Source organism: Pseudorca crassidens, chromosome 13 (genome assembly GCF_039906515.1).
Source record: "Pseudorca crassidens isolate mPseCra1 chromosome 13, mPseCra1.hap1, whole genome shotgun sequence".
In the NCBI taxonomy this organism is placed as follows: domain Eukaryota; kingdom Metazoa; phylum Chordata; class Mammalia; order Artiodactyla; family Delphinidae; genus Pseudorca; species Pseudorca crassidens.
In genome coordinates, this window is record NC_090308.1 from 81,716,931 (window position 1) to 81,738,469 (window position 21,539).

The 21,539-nt window shown below is 43.6% G+C and overlaps 1 protein-coding gene across 1 annotated transcript in view; it reads right to left on the reverse strand.

Moving 5' to 3' along the window:
* The window catches only part of COL19A1 (collagen type XIX alpha 1 chain), a 352,057-nt gene that overhangs the window by 19,586 nt on the left and 310,932 nt on the right, over positions 1-21,539 (reverse strand). The window contains exons 37-46 of the mRNA XM_067702906.1: positions 21,231-21,275; positions 18,200-18,250; positions 18,070-18,114; positions 17,584-17,610; positions 14,483-14,536; positions 9,333-9,377; positions 6,185-6,229; positions 6,019-6,081; positions 1,845-1,880; positions 1,665-1,709 (exon numbers count right to left, since the gene is read on the reverse strand). Of these exons, the coding sequence (XP_067559007.1) occupies positions 1,665-1,709; positions 1,845-1,880; positions 6,019-6,081; positions 6,185-6,229; positions 9,333-9,377; positions 14,483-14,536; positions 17,584-17,610; positions 18,070-18,114; positions 18,200-18,250; positions 21,231-21,275 (456 nt within the window). The remainder of the gene's footprint in view (positions 1-1,664; positions 1,710-1,844; positions 1,881-6,018; positions 6,082-6,184; positions 6,230-9,332; positions 9,378-14,482; positions 14,537-17,583; positions 17,611-18,069; positions 18,115-18,199; positions 18,251-21,230; positions 21,276-21,539) is intronic.

Below are 21,539 nucleotides of genomic sequence, written 5' to 3' on the forward strand. Positions count from 1 at the left end.
CACACTGAATGTGAAAGAATGGTGCATTGACCTGCCCGGTGTTTCACTGTATGATTCTTTTATTTGTGACTATTCTGCAGAAGTCCAAACTCTATTTCTCCTGATTTAAAAAATAATAAAAATGAATGAACAATTACAAAGATCTATTTGGTCATAAATGAAGAGATATAGAAAGAAGCCATGTAGAAAGAAGAAAAACAGTTGGACCTAATTTCAATTCTACTGTCTTGGTTATAAAAATATGTCTCATACAAGTATATCAACCCAGCTTGCATCTGGAGAAATATTGGAGATGACTAAGATTAAAAAAGAAAGAAAGAAAAGAACCACTAGCACACTTTGAGCATGCGCAAAATAAACATGATTAAAATTATTTATACTTTAGGCACACGGATGTTCATTATAGTAAGGTTTTTATCATGAAAATTAGAAAGAACCTAAATACCCAGGAAAAGGGGGCAGGGTATTTTCCAAATACCTTGGAAAAGGTATATCCAAACAGTGGAATAACATATAGCCACTAAAATGTCCACGTGGATCTAGATTTACTGACATGGAAAGATGGTCGTCATATATTAGGTGAAAGAATTCACTTACGAAACAGTATGAACCAATTTTTTGAAAAGTATATATTCACTTGTACTGATGCATTGAGCAAACGTGTATATGATGTATAACAGTGAGATGGAAATATGTCCAAAATATCTCTGTGTAGTGGGATAAGGTAGGCTTTTTTATTTTTTCTTTATATTATCTCTATTTTTGTGTTTCCTTCAGTTAGCATGGATTATTTGGGTAATAATAAGTAAACTAGACACCAGTACACAAGAACGTGTGTGCACGTGCGTGCGCACGCGCGCGCACACACACACACGCAAGCCCTCGCTAGAACCCCTCTGAATAACAATGCTCAAGGAACATGTTGCCATGGAATGAATCCATTTCTAGCAGAAAATGCTAAGGTTCCTTAGAGAAGAGAATGGGAAGCTGCAACAATGACATCAACAACCAAAACAATGAAAAGAAAAGCGTACGCCGTGACTGGCATTACTAGTAGCTCTATATGTTCATTTCCCCTTTGTCTTTCTCTCGCCCCTCACCAGCCCCCCTTACTCAGCCTAGTATTATTCCCCCAGCTCAGGGGGTCTTGACAACTCCTCTGCTCCCAGGGAGGCATTTGGAGTTGCAAGGAGACATTTTTGGAGGGAGGTTGGTTGTACAGTGTCTAGTGGGTAGAGGCCAGGGATGCAGCTAAACATCTTACAAAGCACAGGACAGGCACCTGTGACAAAGAATTATCTGCCCCAGAGAGTAACAGTGCTGAGGTGGAGAAACCCTACTTCAGGTAAAGAACACACGGGTGATAGTTACCGTAGGGACAGGTGTCTGAGACAGGAGGCTGATAGAAGCTTTCCAAACTGGAACAGCAAACCAGACTTAGTTGTGAATAAAGGCGAACCAGGTAGGGGTATCTGCCATACACCCTGATCCTGTTTCCCTGAATGGTCCCATTTTATGCCTGGCAGAGACCTTGGATCACAAATACCCCAGCCTTTTCATATGCGGAGATTTCGAGGGGGTCTACGACCATAACTGTGTAACTCAAATGAGGGGGCAGTTGTGGAGACAGACTTAAATAACAATCACAGTAGGAATGTACATACCCGTTCTCCTTTGGGGCCTCTCTCTCCAGGCTTACCCATGATGCCCTGAAAAACAAATGTCAGCGCTAAAAATCACTGTGTGCCAAGATTTCTCATCAAGCTGCTGGATCGGGAGCTCTGGCAGGTAATCTGGATGTAGTTTTGCATTAGAACATTTATTTTCAACAGTATTTTCCATACCTGCGCACCTGGTAATCCATCTTTCCCATTTATTCCCTGTAAAGACAAAAAATGATCAATATTTCTCATTCTGCATTAACAGACATAGTTAAATGCAACAAGAGGGTAAAGTTTCAAGGACTTATTTCTACTGAGATTTTGGTGAGGCAGTGTGGTGAAATGGAAAACAAAATCGATAGAGTCAGCCCCAAGTTTAAATTCTGACTCTGTCACTTGCAAGTTCCATTTACTTCAGGCAATTTACTTAACCTTAATAGCGTCAGCTTCTCCACTTATAAAGTCAGGATAAAATAAGGGCCTTAAAACTAAGGATTTAGGGAAATAACAGAAAATGCCTAGCTCACTGTAAATAGTCAACAGGGTTATTTTCCTTACTTATTCCATTAGGTACATTCTGAGAAATAAGAAGGTTCCCCATGGCACTGGTTGGCTGGTGTACGGCATTTATTGTTCCCTTCTAACAATTTTCCTACCAAAGAAAGTCATTCTCAGTAAATGGTCTCCGTTGCTGCTTGAGAAATCTCATAACATGGCCAGAGCCAGATGCCACTATGAAATAAACTGTCAGCCAGAGAACGATTGTTATTTTTCAGTTAGAAAATAGGAAAGGACAGTGAGAAATCCGTAATCATGTTTTCTGAGAGTATTAAATAGTGGCTTTTTCTTAGTAAACTGGAAGTTTCCCGAACTATACATGGCAGTTCTGGAGGTGGTAATAAAGCCCAATCCTGCTTACAGATTTATAAGCTTGGGAGAACCACCGACTGGGAGGCGTTAAGAAGGGAGAGCACCTGGGGTCCCATCAGATACTGAGAGTGAGACAGCAGGTACGTTTCTGCGATTTGATTTGAAGAGGGAGACCAAGGTGAGGAAATGATTTCTTAGCCAGCAGGCAGGTGCATGGACTTGCTCCTCTGCAAACCCGGGAGACTCTGACTGTGCTGGAGTGCAGTCTGCAAGGATGGACCTGCAGAAAGGTCTGTGTTTTCACTGATGTAAATCACACTAACACCTGCCACAGTTGGGAACCCAACCAGAGTCCCTCGGCCTTCCTGAACAGCCTGGGAATTATCTAGGGCACTTTAACTAAGACCAAGTTGCCCAAAGCATCAGGTTCAAAGGATTTATGTCATCCAGAAACACAAGCAAAAAAGGATAAAGCTGATGAAGGAGAGGATGTGAAAGAAACAACTGTGTTAATTGAATAAAAGAAGATAAATCTGGTGTAAAAATATAATTCATGTTTTTGGTAACAATACAAGAAAATGAATAAACCTATAGATAATTTTTTGTCTCTTGTAATTCATCAATGACTCTCATGTGTGTTCTCTTTTCTATGAAGGCGTTACTAACTTGTTCTCCATGGTGGGGGGTGGTGAGTTCTGCTTTCAGAAATTTTTGCAAAAACCTCAGTGGATTTACCTCTATCCCCCTCGTCTCACTTATCTGCAAGAACCCTATTCTTTTTTCTAACTCAGAAAGTATAACCAGCTTTCCCTCCGCTGCAACCTGCGTCTGAGCAGCTGACTGTGGGTGAAGAAGGGTTACCCTCGCTCAGGTGTTCTGATCTACACGTATGGCAGCAGCTCCCAAGCAGCCCCTCTGCATCACCAGCCATCCTTCTGTATTTCCTGACTTGACTCCTTCTTTCCAGAAGTACTTGCACATATTTTCCTGTCTCACGAAACCTCCAGCATCACCACCCCACTCCTCATGGTCAACTGATGACTTCCGTACTTCACTGAGAAAATCACAGCAGAGGACCCGCTCACCTCCCCGCCGCCAGAGCCATGCACCTGTGCACATGCGTACTCGGACTTCCGCCCGCCCCCTCCCCGTGAGAAGGCTGCTCTGCCCTGTTCCTTGTAAACACCAGTTTCCACTTGGGAGTCTTCTCTCCTTACTCTAAGTCCACTCTCTTGTATCTTCAAATGTCCCCTCTCAACGGGGTCATTCTTCATCAAGATCCTACCGTGCTGTACTCTCCTCGCAATGAGGTCCACATTTCCAAACGTGGGGGAGAATTGTCAGATCCTTTGTTACTTTTCTGTATGTTTTCCTCTCGTTTCTCTTCAACACTTACCTCCCTCCACATCCAGGAAACCGCCTTCGCCTGGTTTTCTTCACATCTCACTGGCTGCACCTTCTCCGTCTTTCTGCCATATCCTCTCCTAACAGCCCTGTTCTCTTCCCAGTTTGCAGTGACCCCACTGCATCCAGGCTCAGGTTGAAAGACCCAAATCAGTCTCTCCAGTCCTGGCCTCTCCATTAATTGCAGAGGCACATATACACTGCTTACTTGATTAGAAATCCACTTGGATGTCTACTAGTGCTTCAACATGAAGTTTTACAACAGAGAGCTCAGTTTTTCCTCCCAAACCCACCCATGTCACGAAACATACCACCCTGACCCGGTTGCTCAGACCCCAAACCACAGCTTTGACTGGTCTCTTCCTCCCACTCTGCATCTGTCTGATCCATCAGCGAGTGTAGCTGGCTCTACCTTCAGTGCACACCCTAGATCTCCTCTTCCCACCATCTGTGATTCTCATGGGGATTATGGCGACGCTTCAGAGTTCCGTTCCCTACGGTGTGCCCTCCGCACAGAACTCACAGTACTCCTTGAAATGCAGTCCAGTCATTTTCCTTCCCTGCTACAGATGCTCCAGTGGGTCTCCGTCAGACTTCACATGAAACCCGCCCTCCATTCCCAGCTTAGAAGTTCCTCGTGCTCCGCCACTGGCTGCCTCTCCCTCCGTATCTTTGCCCCTCTCCTTTAGCTCAGCTCACGCCTGCCTTCAGGCCTTCCTCCCTTCCTTCAACACAGCAGGCTCTACTAGCCATTCCTTTTTCTTGGAACAAGCTCCCCCTGCCTCCCCGCCCTGCTGACCTCCCCATGGCTTGAGCTCTCCCGTCATGCAGGGTTTGCTCGAGTGGTGGGCCTTTATTGACTGCCCTATTTAAATTCTGCTCTAGGGCTTCACCCTGCTCAGATCATCTTCTCCCTGAAGTTGTGTGTGTCTGTTTGTTGTCTTGTGTCCCTGTACTAGAATGTAAATCCGATGAGCTGAAACCTCCCAGTGCTTGGCATGTAGTAGGCGCTCAAGAAGTATTTGCTGAGTGAACAGATTGCTTTTTGCATCATCCCCTCGGAACTGGATGGCAAGCATTTGTGAGTGGCTTACAGGGGCTGGGATGGGGAGGGGAGGGAGGGAATGAGACTAATATTAATGGGGCGTCTCCCACGGCAGGCATTGGACGTCTTACCATATGTCACGTTGCTTAAGTGACTCACAAACCCTTTGAGTCATAACTCAAACCCAGATCTTCCTGACTCTAAATTGCGTACACTTCCCGTGCGTTCATGTCGCCTTCTCTGGGGAGGCTGTGGCCAGGGAATGCCCTTACCCTGTGATCTCACAGATTCTGAGCAGCCTCCTGAACTCTGCGCTGTGCGGTCACCTTCAGCCCCCCTTCTCCTAACAGCATCCCCTTCCCACCCACCCCACGGCGCAGAAACAAGCAAAGGGAGCAGGGACTTCTACAAAAAGCGCACCCGAGAGTGAGGTATGTCTATTCCTCTTTATATCCCCTCCCTCGGGGCCCAGCACATCCTTAGCAAACGGCAGGGATGAGCTGACAATATGTGGGATTGAGTTGAGTTAGTAGGAATGGTTGTTACAATGTCACATCCATATTATATATCAGTAGCCAAGAGCTCTTCTAGGACAGGAGGGGATGATGTATTTGACAGCAGTGATTTATGAACGTGTAAGAACAAGGCCCACAGGTAAAGGAGGGAATCTGATACAAGAGCTTCTTTCCTCTCTAGCTTAACACACAGGTGTTACATCTGCGAGTCTTTGTATTTCAGGATATGACAGGCCATTTCATGTTTTAGCTCTGCTGAGGACCTCAGACCTGAGAAATAATGAGTCTGATTTCCTGACATTTAAAACAAAAGACCTCACTGTTCTCACTGTGGTTTAAGACATAGAGATACTCACAGAGAGCTGGGCACTCCGTGAGAACCACACCCCGCAAAGCCATTTGCAGACCTGCGCTTACTTACTTGGAAACTACTTATTCCAGTCTCAGACTTTCTGAAGAGAGAGGTAAAGAGGCAATGCTTAGAACATTTCTTAAACTGGCAAATAATAGATAAAGGACTTACGGGCTTTCCTGAGGGTCCTTCTGGTCCAGGGAAACCTATGTCTCCAACAGGCCCTCTCTCACCCTGTAGACATGGCCACAGACAAACATTAGCTGCGAAGAAGAGCTTTGAAGCTGCATGCAGTACAACACAAGGACCACGGCTAAGTAAGGAATGGGCAACTGACCGGTTCTCCTGGAATTCCTGGAGGGCCTGGGGCCCCGGGTTTCCCCTGGGAAAGGAAGCCAAGGGGGAAATGTTAGGAGCCAGATTACTGAATGAGGCCACGTGCTTCCCTCCCCCACCTGTGCGTGCACCACCTGTGCTGCAGGTGCGGCTCTACACCGACCTGGCATCCCTACCGGCCAGAGTCCCGGAAACCACACTGCACTGGGCAGACGGGACGGCAGTCCCTCAATGCACATAGGGGTGTGTGGTATGGGAGGGAGGATAAGCCTTTTGAAAATATTAAGCCAGTGTATCCTCATTTCTGGAAATCCCTCTTGATGGGCAGATCGTCTTTACTTTAGGGGGAAGGAGGGCACGGTGGGTCAAAGAAGTCCTTCCTAGATTTTGATTTTCACAAGAAGCTTTTTCAGTTCATAGTGAGATAGCCTGAAAAGAAGCGTGGTTGATTTGAAAGGCCGTTTTGTTGAAAGGAGAGGACAAGGTTGGCGTGACCCAGCGTACCGCAGCCTGGAAGACTGAGGACGGAGAAACCGTGGGTTAGAGAGACCACAGGAGGGGTGAGAGAGGAAGACGCACCAGCAGAGACGGCAGTGGACACGAGCCCAAGCGTCCAGGCCAGGCCTAAGGATCCTGCCTTTGAGAAAGAGCCGCCGCCTGCACCTTGAACCTCTTGTGGTTGGAGATGCAGGTGTGGGACTGAGACCATGGAAATCCCAGTAGGTTGCAAGGGAATGCAGAGGGAGGCCATTTTCCGCACTTGCTGTATGGAACTCTGGGAGCAGACCGCCTGGCAGGTCAGCTACAGATGAGTACCGAGGCGAGGCAGACACAAGGTCCCGAGATGGCATCCGGGCTCCCACCGCCCGCCTGCAGCAGGAGTGCCTGGAATCCAACGGACCTGAGTTGGGGGATGTGTTAGGGCTGAGAAAGCCAGTATCCCAAAGGGTCTTGGCATGGACTCAGGGGTGCAGGTGCTTGGGCCTGGAACTCCAGACAAAGATCCCAAAGGCTGGGTAGTGCTGGCAGGGACCTCGGAGGCCCCGGGGAGGGCATGGTGCCCCCTCTGCCCACACGCCATCCTGGGAGGGAGGGGAAGAAGAGCCCTGGGGAAGGCCCTGGAGGGCCTGAGTGCACTAGGAGGAAACAGACAGCTCTGTTCCAGGAAGAGCAGGACCGGGCCGCTTGGCTCTCAGCAGAGGCCTGTGATGTGCTAAGCAGGTAGACACATCCCTGCTTCAACCAGAACCATCACCTTAAAAGTCTTTTATTGTGGTAAAATATACATAACGCGAAAGCTACCATTTTAGCCATTTTATGTGTACAATTCAGTGGCATCAAGTACATTCACACTGTTGTGTAACTGTCACTATTTCCAGAATCTTTGAACTAATTCATTTTTCCGAGCCACAGTAAGGTCCAGTTATAAAAAAGAGAGGTGCACTTTTAACTATCCAGTTGTATATTTGCAGCGTGCAAAATGTTTACCCTTCCCTATTTCTGTCATTGTCAGTTAATCTTCTTAATGATGAGATAGGAAAGCTGCATTTTAGGTAAATGTATTACATCTTGGACATCCCAACAAGTGGCAGGCTAGCCTCTAATTTCAATCATGCTGCATCCTTCAAAGTATCCTTGGAATTCTTCATTTGGATCGTCTTTTGATCCTATCACTGATTTTTTCAATACTTTCAATGGTTGCTAGTATCTTTTCTTTGAAGGTAGACTCAGTTTAGGGTAATGGCTGAAAGGAATTTATAGTCCCACCTGAGTGAGCACTGTGGGGCATTACACTTCATTATACCAGGTGGAAACAAACACAGGCTGTGAAGGCACCCTGAGGCGGGTTGTAGGGGACTCAGGGCAATTGCACAAACAGCTGCGAATATGTTGCTAGGAGTGGTAGTGAGCAGGGGACGGCGGGGAGGAGGGGGATAGTGTGAGCCAGTTGTCAAGAAGAATGCTTTCGTGTACCACAAATTCTGCAGTGCTTGCTAAAGAAAATATTTTCATGTTACTGTTTTTTTTTTTTTTTGCGGTACGCAGGCCTCTCACTGCTGTGGCCTCTCCCGTTGCGGAGCACGGGCTCCGGACGCGCAGGCTCAGCGGCCGCGGCTCACGGGTCCAGCCGCTCCACGGCATGCGGGATTTTCCCGGACCGGGGCATGAACCCGCTTCCCCTGCATCGGCAGGCGGACTCTCAACCACTGCGCCACCAGGGAAGCCCTAAAGCAGCTAATTAAGGGGATGTTATCCGTCATACAGGATGCTTTGCTATGGAGTGTGGATGGGTTTTTACTTTTTTGTTGTTAGATTTAGCAACTAAATAGAGTGGCTACCCTCCTTTTGAAGGACGGGTGCTGCGGGGTGGTGGTAGGAGGGTCTGAATGGTGCTGGGTGGAGATGGTAGGGCCCTTTCTTATCTTCCTCATGTTCCTGTGACTGAAGAACACAGTTTCCGTTGACTTTCCTACCCTGGCCCACCCTGCAGGGGCAGCTAGCGAGGATAAGCGGGCTCTTATTCATCAAGCCTGACCACAAAGTTTTAATTAGAGCCTCATGAATGAAGATCAGAATAATCCCCAGGGCTCAGAGGAATGATTTTAACCTTTCCTGGAGCACTTCCTATTCATCTGGAAAGACCTTGATTGAGATTAAAACACTGGACACATTAAAACACTGGACACAGAGAGCAACAAAAATGATTGAGAGGCTGGGAGGGCTAGTTTACGAGGACACATTAGCAGCCATAAAGCTCTACTAATAACACCTGGCTGAGGGAAAACTCAGGCAGATGGCAGCTTAATAAGAAGGTCCTGAAGCACGTGCCTGAGGACTTTGCCTTTTGAGGATCAAGAAACCTTGAACTATGACAGGAATAGAGAAACCCAACAAGCTTCTCAGAGCTGTGCTATCTTAATGTGTTGACGCAGGTCACTGGGCTTCCCCTTCCCATGTGAAAGTGAGTTGGGGAGAAAAAAACAAAGAAAAAAATTTAAAAGATGAAAATAAAGAAAGGAGCATTCTTGAGGTGGGAGAGGGACGGATGGTTCTGCTTTTTAAACCGGAGGTTTAAGGAGTCACTGCGTGCTCCCAGCCCTTCTGACGGTCGGTGCCCGTGAAACCAACATGAGAGAATCTGGACTCACCGAGATTCCCGCCACTCCAGGGGGACCTGCCGGGCCTCGATCTCCCTGGAAAAAATGTACTATTTATAATGATATCTATAAAATCTCCACCGATGAAATTAATGCTCAAGTAATAATTTGGATTTGGTAAAGCTTCTCTTTGGAACTTATAAATGTTATCCGTATCAGCTGGGTGAAGCTAGAGCCCAGATGGGAAAAGAACAAAATGAAAACTGCAGCCAATGGAACCTACTAAAGTTCTCTCTCTCTCTTTCTCTTTTTTTTTCCCCATAAAACCAAAGCAAATAATAATCTTAATGAAAACAAGCATTTCTGTGACCTATTCTTTTAAACAGAGCCCCATCCATATTACAGGTAAAATCAGTCAACAGTTTCATTCCACATATTCAAAAGTAATTCATCACTAATACTTAAAAGCTAAGCACACTGAATGTCTTCTAAAAAGCTTTCGCTGTACTTGTCTCATTGGATGTAGGTTAGAATAAATGTGTTTAGAACTGGGGATGTTGTAGCTTCTCCTCTTTAGGCCAATAAGAAGAGCCCTGGAATTGCTCTGAACAGTGGACTGACTCAACCCTTTTTCCAAAGGCAATGTGGTATTTTAGATAAAGCCGACAAGGCTAAGAATACCTCTGATTATATATGGGGTAATAAAATGGTCATTTTTTGTTGAGCAGAATCTACATTAAAAAACTTCCAAAGTTCCCTAAGGGACATAAAAGAACACTTGATTAAATGGAGAGAGATGTTTTGTTCTTGGAGGGCATGGCAGTGCTATAAAGGTGTCATTACCACCCGAACTAATTTATAAATTAATGCAATTTTTACAAATTGTGGCTTGATCAAATGATATTAAAGTTCGCTTGGGATAATAAATATAGTCGAGGATAAGAGAAAAAATAAAAGAAGAATAATAAAGAGGTTAGCAATATCGTATTTCAACATACCATAAAGCTATAATAATTGCAATAATGGAATACTGGCCCAAGATTAAGCAGTATATCAATGCAATATAACAGAAACCTCAGAAACAAACCAACATTTATAATAGAATTTTAGTAATGAAAGGGCTGTATTATTCAACAAATAGTGCTCATAACTGAATAATTTCTTTGAAAAAATCTGATTCCCTTCTTTGCATTATACTCCATATAAATTCCATATAGATTATATAAAAATAAAATGAATTAATAAGAACTAGAAGAAAATCAAGTCATATTATCTGATTTTGCTTGAGAATGAGAATGCAAGTCATTTAGTGCATAAAAGCAGAATAAGAAATCATAAAGGAAAACAGTTTTACATTTGACCACATAAAAGTTATATTTACATATAGAATAAGATTAAACATAAAAATGAGAGGCAAGGACCAACCAGGATAAAGCCTCCACCATATAAGATAGAAGTAGTATCTTTAATATATAAAGCATAGCTACAGTCCAAAAAAAAAAAAAAAGAACTAGTAGAAAAATGGGTGAAGGATGTAAACAGGGAATCCTTGTCAGTTCCACTCTGCCCTTTTTTAATTACAGGATTTTTACCCTGGAAATGAATATACTGGAGCTTTCCATTCAATGGAAACATTTGCATATCTGATAAAGGTGAATGTTAAGAGGGCTCCTCTCTGGTAAGATGTTCCTTCCAACAATCGGGTCTCACAGTTCTTTGAACCACTTTCCCCTAACGGTATGGCCTCTTATTTCCATAGCTATACCTGAGACCTTGTCAAAAACAATAACTATATCCCTCCATAACCTCCACTGCACGCATTCCAACCTTGGACCACCATCTTCCATCATTCTAAACCACTCCCTTGAGTACTTTGAACCCCCAAAACTTTTGATGTCACCAAGATCTCTAATCCATCCATGATACAAATTTTTCATTATCCTTCATTGCCTAGATGGCCTCTCCTCCTTATTTATCTAGTTTAAATTCCACAGTCGCTTGTTATAATCACTCCCTTGTGTATACTGTTGGCTTCCTGGCCCATTCTTGCTTCTTGCACTCACTTGTCAAAACCGGAGGCTTGTTTAAAGCCAGCTCCCCTCCTGTTCTGTGCCTTTGCCTGAGCGTATGTACATGGTACATAATCTCACTTCAGTTCATGACCATGAACCTCTAGGGTAGCGGTCCCCAACTTTTTGGCACCAGGGACCGGTTTTGTGGAAGACAATTTTTCCACAGACCGGGGTGGGGGAGGGGAGATGGTTTCGGGATGATTTGAGCGCATTACATTTATTGTGCACTTTATTTCTATTATTATTACATTGTAATATATAGTGAAATAATTATACAGCTCACCATAATGCTGACGGGAGGCGGAGCTCAGGCGGTACTACGAGCCATGGGGAGCGGCTGTAAATACAGACGCAGCTTCACTCGCTCGCCTGCCGCTCCCCTCCTGCTGGGCGGCCCAGTTCCTAACAGGCCACGGACCAGCCGAGGCCCGGGGGTTGGGGACCGCTGCTCTAGGGGGTTCTGCTCAGCCATCACACTCTCTGGTCCCTGGATTTTCCCTCTCTCTGAGAAGATCTTCTCCTTAAATCTCCAACCTCTTCTCCCTACCACACTCTCAGATGATGACCTGGACTCCTCCATCTCTGAGAAAACTGAAGCAATCAGAAAAGAACCTCTATAGACTCCAACCAATTCATGGGCCCACATACCAGCATCTGTGCCCCTGTTCTCTGATTTCCCAACAGTTACCATAGATGAACTATCCATGCTTCTCTCTGAGGCCAAAGCCTGCATTTATGCTCTAGGTCCCCTTTCCTCTTAGCTATCTAAGGATGTCATTCCAGCAATTCTCGCCTCTCCTCCTATCTTGTCATCCCCCTCCCCTTTCTTCAGCACAGTAACAGTCTGCTACTTCTGTGGTCTTAAAGTTCGTTTTAGCAAACCTTGCCCTATCTTCTCCAGCAGCTGCTGGCCCATTTCTTTACTTTCCTTTGCAGCAAAACTCCTTAAGCACTGTTTAAACTGTATTTGCTGTCTCTAAATCTTGTTTTGTCATTCTCTCTTAAACCCATTCAAGTCCAGCAATTGGTCCTACCAACACAGTGAAACAGTAATCACTCCTCTGGTGATACGTGACCTCTATATTGCTGAATCCAATGTCAGTACTCTGCCATCCTACTTGACCCCATCCTACTTGACCTATCTGTAGGATTGAGACAGATTTTCACTCTCTCTTCTTGCTACGTGATCTTTGCTTGATTTCCAGGAAGCCAACATTTCCTCCTATTTCCCTGGTCACTCCTCCTCAGTCTCCCTTACTCATTCCCCCTTTTCTTCCTGATCTTAATGTTGGAGGGCCTCGGGGCTCAGTCCTTGACCCTCTTCCATTTTTTTGAGTGAATAAACAACACTTTTTGTTTTTAATTTTTTGTCTTTTAAATGAATTTTTATTGGAGTATAGTTGACTGATCCTCTTCTCTTTTAAAAGACTCTACTGTCATTCTCTTGGTGATCTTATCCAGCCTTCTGACTTTCAGGCAGCATCTATATGCTTAGACAAGCAATCCGTATCTTAGACTCTTTATTATTATTATTATTATTATTATTTAATTTTTGGCTGCACCACGCAGCATGTGGGATTTTACTTCCCCGACCAGGGATCGAACCCATGCCCTCTGCAGTGGAAGTGTGGATTCTTAACCACTGGACTGCCGGGGAATTCCCTTAGACTCTTTTTTAAACTCCATACTTTTCTATTGTACTGCCTACTCAATACCCTCACTTTGCTGTCTAATAGATACTTCCAAACTCAGTCCCATGTCCAAAATCATACTCTGGATCATTGTCTATCTGTAACTTTCCTCATTTCTGTTGATGACGCCCTGCCATGCCAGTTGCTCAGGTCAACACCATGGAGCCGTCCTTGACTCTTAGACCCACATCCCATCAATCCTGTTGCTCTGCCTTCACAGCACGTCCATAACCTATCTGCTCCTCAGGACCGCCACCGTTTCTGCTCTTATCTGAGCCGACACCACTCCCCCCGTCTACAGGAACAGTGTCTTCCCTGCCCCATCCTCACTCTCCAGCTGTGGGCCCCATCACTCTACTACTCAGAAACCACCGCTGGCTCCGTATTCCCTCAGAGTGAAGGATAAAGTCCTTACAATGGCTGGTAAGCCTCTTTATTAATTAGTGCTTCTCAAACTACCTGTGGCAAAGGAGCAGTTTATTTACTTATTTATTTTCTAATGCATCATGATCCAAGGTGAGTCTACTGGTCACATGTTTGGATATCATGGCAACGTCAAAAGTCAAGCTGCCAGACAAGTTGCTTAAATGCTTTCTCTCCATCTCTGTGCTCACCTTGCCCCAGAGTCCATAACAAGTCTGCAGACTGGCACTGGTACTGCACTGGCCAGTGAGTAGCATTGACCTCAACATGGCGGGGCTGCTCCTAACTGCCACCCCACCTCTCTGATCTCATCTCCTACCATATCCCCTCGCTCACTCCCCGGGTCTCCTTGGATGTACCAGGAATGCTCTGCCTCAGGGCATTTAGACCTGCTGGTTTTTCTTCTTTTAAAAAATTTTTTTTAGTTGTATATATTTAAGGTGTACAGCATGATGATTTGATATACGTATACATTGTGAAATGATCACCGCAATCCAAGTAATTCACATCCCTATCACCTCACACAGGTCACTGTGTGTGTGTGTGCGCGTGTGCGTGTGGTGAAAACGCTTAGCAGATTTCAAGCGTACAGTTTAGCACGGTTACCTAGTGTCACCTTGCTATACACTACGTCTCTAGAACTTACTCACCTTGCCTGGAACATTCTTCATTCTGGCTTGAGGGGGCTTGGCTAACTGCCCCCTACCTCTTCCAAGTCTTTGCTCTGTTCTTGCGTTCTCAGACCACCCGATTTAAAATGATACCCTTCCCTTCCGCACTCCTGATGCCCTCAACCTGCCTCTACTTTTTCTTTCCATAGCACTTACCAACAATATTATTTCGTTATTTGTGTTTATTCTTTTAGTTTCTGTATCCCCTTCTTAGAACGTAATTTTTGTCTCTTTTGTTCGCTTATACATCCCCAAACCTAAAACAGTTCCTGGTCCAACAGTAGGTGCCCCATAAACATTTTTGAATGTTGAATCAGTGATCACACGTCTAACCCTGCACTTACCTTTATACCAGGAAATCCTTCTAATCCTGGCAACCCCATCACACCAGGTTCTCCCTGTTAAATATGAACATAAGAACACAGAAGCAATGGTCAAAAGGTTTTTTAAGCATTGATTTCAAAAGCAAAGATATTTTTTGCCTAAAAAATACTCCCTCAAACATCAATTGGTAATTTAGCAAGTAAATAGTACGCTCTATTTTCAAGCAACTGTATTCTTGCATTTGATATTTGGGAACAGTTTGAAAATAAAGCTATTCCCTGGAGAAGTATGAGTATCTTTTCTAATGAATCGTTTTTATCCTGATGAAGAATCTGCTCTGAACGAATCCCTCTAGTCAGTGATAACTCCAATTTCAATAAGAATTAGAAGGAAAGACTGGGCTTTAATAAACTTTGCCAATTTATAAGGTACCTAAGCCTTCTAGATGATCAGAAAACAAGACTGAAGTCTTTAAGAGTGGATGAAGATGGAGCTCTCAAAGTTTATAATCCCTCAATATTTCCTGGAGCTGGATGTGAATTGTGGATGCTTCCGAGGACAGCCCAGGAGCAGTTATTTATGATGGCTCACTGACAGGAGACAGGTAAGCATTTCTGCTAAAAAAAAAAACCTGTTACATATGCTGGTGTCTGGTCCCAGATGACTGGAACCTCTAGGCCCTCAAGGAACCCATTTAGAAAGGTCAGGGTGAAGGAAGCTGCCACCTTTGAACAATAAACAACAGGGGTTTTAAATTAAGAGAGATAAAGTGGGTAGTTGTTTGATACCTCCTTGTTAACGAATTAATGTTAACTGCAAATATTTTCTTAAGACACTGGATGTTTTCAACACAATCACATAGAAAAGGTAGCTTCCCAAGGTCATTCTCTGTAAATGTATTTTTGCATGCCTAATTCTAATCTGCTTCAAAAATATTACCAACACTTAACTCCCATTATGATTTATGATATTGTCCTTATCACGGGATGCTTAATGAGGAAGCATATCATTTGATCCTTTCTTTGCTTCAAAAGCCTTTTTAAACAACTACCAATATGTAACCTGTCAATCAGGAAAAAAAGATGTTCAGATTCTATTCTGCAGGAAGCTCTGTAATGGAGGCTCTGGGTTATAGACAAAGGAAATAAGCTCTTTGATTTCCTTTGTTTATATTCTCAACTATCCTTAGGACAGAGGAATTGGTTGGACAGCGCTCAGCCAATCAATCAGTATTTGTCTGAAAGTAGCTAATAATAAATATTTAATTGAAGCCAATTATCAATTGAATACCAAGGGAATGAAATGGAGTGCCTCAGAAGATAATACATTCAATTAAGGGTAATTTTTATCTGTAAAGGTTCACTGAGAAGATTAGAAACAGTGGTACAGATCTGGTGTCCTGGGATTTGAAGGATGCTGGAAGAGTATATCTCCCCACACCTACCCCGATGGGACTTTTCCATTTTCTGCTCTGTGACCTGTGACTCCACCATTCCTGGCTTATCTATCTCTATGCTATGAGGTAGTATTTCTCTATTCAGGGCAACTGGTCAGAAATGAGTTGCCCGGTGGTGGTGACATGGAGCCCAAAGGGATAATCTAAAGTTTTATCTAAGATAAACCTGAAGGTTTACTTGGTACTTAATTTCGTGATCCCACACTTCTGTTTTTGTGCTTCACCCACTTAATTCACAACTCTAAAAGCAAGGAACGTCGTCCACTTAGTTTTTATTCTTTATTCTTTGTTGCAGCTAAAAAATTTTGAAGCCTAATCTCTTCAAATTCTACTCAATGCTGTCTACATTTTTGTTGCCACGTGCTTTCGAATCCAAGTGAATCATAATTTATCCTTTATTATAATACTTTTTAAAAAGGTTTCTCACCTTAATCTACAGTTACTAATTTAAAAACTTGGGTGTTCCAGAAAAGTCAGCGAGAAGCCTACGTGTCCATGAATGACTCAGAGGGGATGCTTGTGTGTGTGAGTATGAGAAGGAAAGACCAGGAGGAAATTTTTATCAATAAGATGAAAGAAGATTCAGATTGGAATGAAGGATATGCGGGGGGAGGTGAAAGCATTAAAAAACGTTACAGATAAAGAAAGCACAGCATGAGTAATGAAACAACGGAAACTTCTAAATGACATGTTTGGGATTCGGAAAGTGCTACAAACTGGGCATTTCATAGGGGAAAACAAATTGGCTTTTAATATATATTGCCCAATAACAAAAAATAAGCTCTTTCATGCGTCTCCTTTGAAAATCTATTTAGATGTAAAAAGATTGCTTTTTATGGCTCTTCTTTCGCTCGTTTAAAATTTATTCATCTAGTTTTACCAAACTCCACTGTAATGAAAGGGCCTGCGATTTCCTCCCACGGCAATGGCAAGTGGTTTGAAAGTTTATTTCAGTTTCAGATACATGTGAGTTTCAAGTATATACCCAAAGGTTGAAGGACATAGAAATGAAATATGAAGGACAGGACACATGCCTGAAAAGGACATGACAGGAAAACCTGCCAAGGAATAAAGGGAATCGAATTGCGTCTGGCAGAACTTTTACAGGGCCGCTCCGTGGCTGAGAAAGGTGCTTAACAATCATCATCCTTCGGAAGGCTGGAGCGCAGGATCTCTTCCCAGGCCAAGGGGCAAAACCTCCTGAAACATCGCTCCTAATAAGCAGGGTTATGACAGCGCACCACGTCGCCTCCAGAACAACTGCCTAAGACAGTCAAAGCAAATAAACCGTCCCTGTCTTCTTGTAGTGTCGGTGGGGGAGATGACAGACCTATTAAGGAATTTCTTTCCAATAGTTTTCTCCCACGATCTACTGAACATGGAACCAATCATCAAAATAGTCCTATTGGAAGAAAGTGTCCTATTTCTCGGGAGCTTTCTATGCGTCTTCCTCCAGCCCGGGGTGATTTTCAAAATCACCCTGATGGAAGAGCGTCAAGGGCAGGGACACATCAGGACCGAGGCATCCTGACACGAGGAGGTTGCCCGCTTCCTCCATGTAACCAAGGGACATCTCAGAAGGCAGGCATCTCTCCTGAAGGTCTTCTTTCAAACTCGAATAAAGATTTATTTTCTAAATGACACAAAACATGGGAATATACATACCACTGGGCCAGGATCACCTTTGGGGCCCTATAAGAAAAATATGAGAAGTCATCTTGAAAATAACGACCCAAGCAAACTTACAAACTATGAAGAATTTTTATCCAATTGGCTTTAATACACATAAAAATATCTGCAAGTTGTGTTTTGCTATGGTTTGGATGTGAAGCATAATAAGATGAGGAAATATAACTTGATGGAACTCCCATGACGGTGACTGTTTGGACATTGATTTAGTTCTCAGGTTTCCAAAAAGCGACACCACTACGCAGAATGCTGTTTTCCTTTATTTTGACTGTGTATGTTTCCCCAATGTTATTATAATTGGTTTCATTTATTTCCTCCTGCAGAAAATTTTCTTTGTATTTGTAACACATACTTTTCAGTGAACTTAGGAGGTCTGTGTGTGTGTGTGTGTGTGTGTGTGTGTGTGTGTGTGTGTGAGGCTGCTCAGCTAAAATATGCTTGGTGATAAACAACTGTACTCACAGGGGGGCCAGGTGGCCCTGGAAAACTGGGAGCGTTCACACCTCCCTTCAAAAGAAAAAGACAAAGGTGAGAAGAATTTGTAGTAACCCATAGCCGGAAAGTGATTTTACATAATTAGAAAAGTAAATACCTGGATTTTATATAAACTGCTCATTCCATTTCCTTCATTGAATGGTACACCCTTAGGAAAGAAATGAAACATGGAGTTATCCTTTGAAGTTAATAGTGAGCATCTCTACCTTTTGTTGTTTCACCAAATGATATTTTTCCTACTCTATTTTAGAAACTGAGTTTAATGTTATTGGTAAAAATAATAACGTTCCCATTTTTGGTTCTTCTAAAGCAAACGTAGAAGAAAAAACCAGAAGGCATGTGGGCTTCACCTGGAGCACGCGCACACACTTTGGGTGGGGCTGTGATGAATGTGCCGGCTTGACAGATGAGACACTAATGCATTCAGAGGAAAATATTATTTGCTCATTAAAATTCAGTTTCTGAATTGCCAATTTATGCTAACTGTTTACAGCCTGCTGACCTGCAGGCCATAACACAGGAGTGCTGATGAAGATGTGAACAGGGAACAATCTGGCTGCTGAAAGGTAATTTTTTTCCACACTCTCTTCATACTAAATAGAAAATTAAGGGAAAGGGGGGAGATGTTGTTACTCACAACCCTGCATGGATGTTTCTACAAAAACATATTCTTTAGAACAATAGGGAAGAGGAACTTCCTAATAAATTGACCTCTGAATGCAAAGTCCCAGAGCAACTAACACTTAAAGAGAACTAATGTGAGAGGCTTTCAAAATCGTACATTTTGGCATTCAGGAAAAATTTGCATATGAAAATTTTAGTTAGGATCTCCTAGCCTTCTTTTTAAAAATTCCCATAGAATCATAACCTGCGTTTTCCTTTATTGTGATTTCCACGCTTCAGCTGCAAAACTGAAGAGCCATCATTGCCGTTTTGGGACCACGGCGGTCAGTGGTGCTCAGGGCGCATGCTTTGCATGCATCTTCCAAACACTTGTGAAGGAAGGAAAAATGCTCTGTTCGTTTATTCCTTCAGTATTTCACTCGTTCATGTGACAACTGCTGAATGTCTACTGTATTTAGTCCTGGAGGGGGAAGGATACTTTTGTCTGAGATTTCCAGGGCCGCAGGGGGGTGCTTCACAGAAAAGACAACATTTAATTTGTTTTGAAGAATAAATAGTTTTGGAGAATCGGGCTGGGGGGCAAGGGAGATTTCTTAAGCCCATCATAAAACAGAGGTCCCTTTTGGGAGCTCATGTTGTATTTTGCTGTTCTGTCCACTGGGGAGGGAGGGTATTTTAGTGTTTGAGCCTCAAATGCTGCCTGCTCTGCCTCCTTGTCAAGGGAGAAGGTAAGTAAAACAAAAATGAAGAGCACGTTTAGGGAAACCGAGTGCCAGTGTATTCACTGATGTGCGCAAACGTGCGATTGCATGCAGACTAGCGATGTATCTTTGTTGTCTTCAGCATCTCAAGAAACTCTTACCAGTGGAGAAAGCTGAGACGTGAAACTGCACAGCAGCCATACCCTTCCTTTCTCTTGTTTTTAGATGAGGATGGTACTTAAGGTGAGGACTTGGGCCATTTCAGGGCGTTACTCAGTTTTCCTGGATGTCTCCCTTGCATATAGGAAGCGCACATGTTATTAAACTTCTGATTGTGTTTCTCCAAAAAAAACAAAGTCATGGATGAATTCTGCCCCTTCTGGGGGAGTCTGGCTTCTTCACCTCTCTTTCTGAGGCAGGTGGGAAAAAACGCTTGGCCGGACGGACGCTGTGATGCTGTTTGAGCGAGACCCCACTTGAGGGCAGACTTGCTCCAGAGAGAGGCCCCTGTCCTCCCCAGCCTCCCGACAATGTGCGCGTCTGTCTCATTCCCTAGCACGAAAGCAGCGGTGGCCCTTGTACGTTTCATTCACTAGGCGCCATAGAAATAGAATTTCCTTGCATCTCGGGCATCATAGATGGTAATGAACACACACAGCACAACAGAATTTTTCTACCAACTCACACTGCCGGAAGGGATGTCTTTTTACAGCCCCTGTCTTTTCTGTGAATGAGGTTCATTGAGGTTAAATGACTTTCCCAGGGTCCCCCAGGCAGGAAGTGGAGAGTAGGGGTGCACACCCACCTGAACTGAGTCCACAGCAGGGAGGCCCACAGTCTGCAAATCCGAGCAGTGTGCCTCAGGGCTGAGCTAATGAGGGAATCAGGGCTCCCCTAAGCCACCCTGGCTGTCATTCACATTTATACATAAAACTCAGATGACTTTTATCCTTGAGAATATCTAAGTGTAGTCTGACCTCTGAGTCATAAAAGCTTTTTTTTGATTTCAACTACAGGACATTCTGAAAAAGGCAGAAGTATAGAGATAGTAAAGAGACCAACAGTTTCTAGCGGCTGGAGGGACAGGGAGGTGAGCGATGAACAAGTGTAGCACAGGACGTTTTCAGGGCAGTGAAACTGTTCTGTATGGTACTGTGATGGTGGATACACGAGACCATGCACTTATCAAAACTAATGGACCATACAACCGAAAAAGTAAACCCCAGGGTCAACTATAGAGTTTAGTTAATACTAATGTATCAATATCAGTTCCTCGACTGTAAAAAATTCTACTCTAAGAGAGAAATTATATTACCTGGATAGTTAATGTGACAAATAATATTTCTCAACATATACTTCATAATAATAATTTTGTTATACATGCCACTGAAAAATCATTATATCAGAGTTAGAAGGAACTTTATACATATGTTTTGGATTTTTAAGCCGAGATAAAATTCACATACCATAAAGTTTATACTTTTAAAGAGTACAATTCCACACTAATGTAAGATATTAATGATAAGGGAAACTGCATGTGTGTGGCAGGACCACATGGGAACTCTTTGCATTTTCTGTGAAATTTTCCTTCAAACATAAAAAATCATCAAAAAAAAAATAAAGTCTATTTAAAAAAACAACAAAAAAACAAACAAAAAAAGTAAAATCCTTTTTTTTTCTTTTCCATTATGGTTTATTACAGGATATGGAATATAATTCCCTGTGCTATATAATAGGACCTTGTTGTTTATACAAGTCTGAAGTAGATGCATGAATTTATGTTTTAAACCTGAAACAACTCACAGGTGGTCCAGGTGGTCCGGGTCTCCCAGGGGGTCCCTCGCTGCCCTGCAAGGGGGTACACAGACCAACATCAACGGCTTAGACATTTCTACTCCAGGTTTATGGGCCCGACTGCGCTTGCTCCGAGAGCCACATTCTGAAGTCAATATGACTTGTCATTTTGCTCACCCTTGCAAAGTCTTATTCAGTGGGGCTTTTCCCTTCACCTGGAGAATTAACATTACTAGACCGCGGGAAAGGTAAATGCCTTTCCCCACAGGCATTTGGGTCCTCACGGTGTGAGCACCAGGGATGAAGCTTATTTTTAGA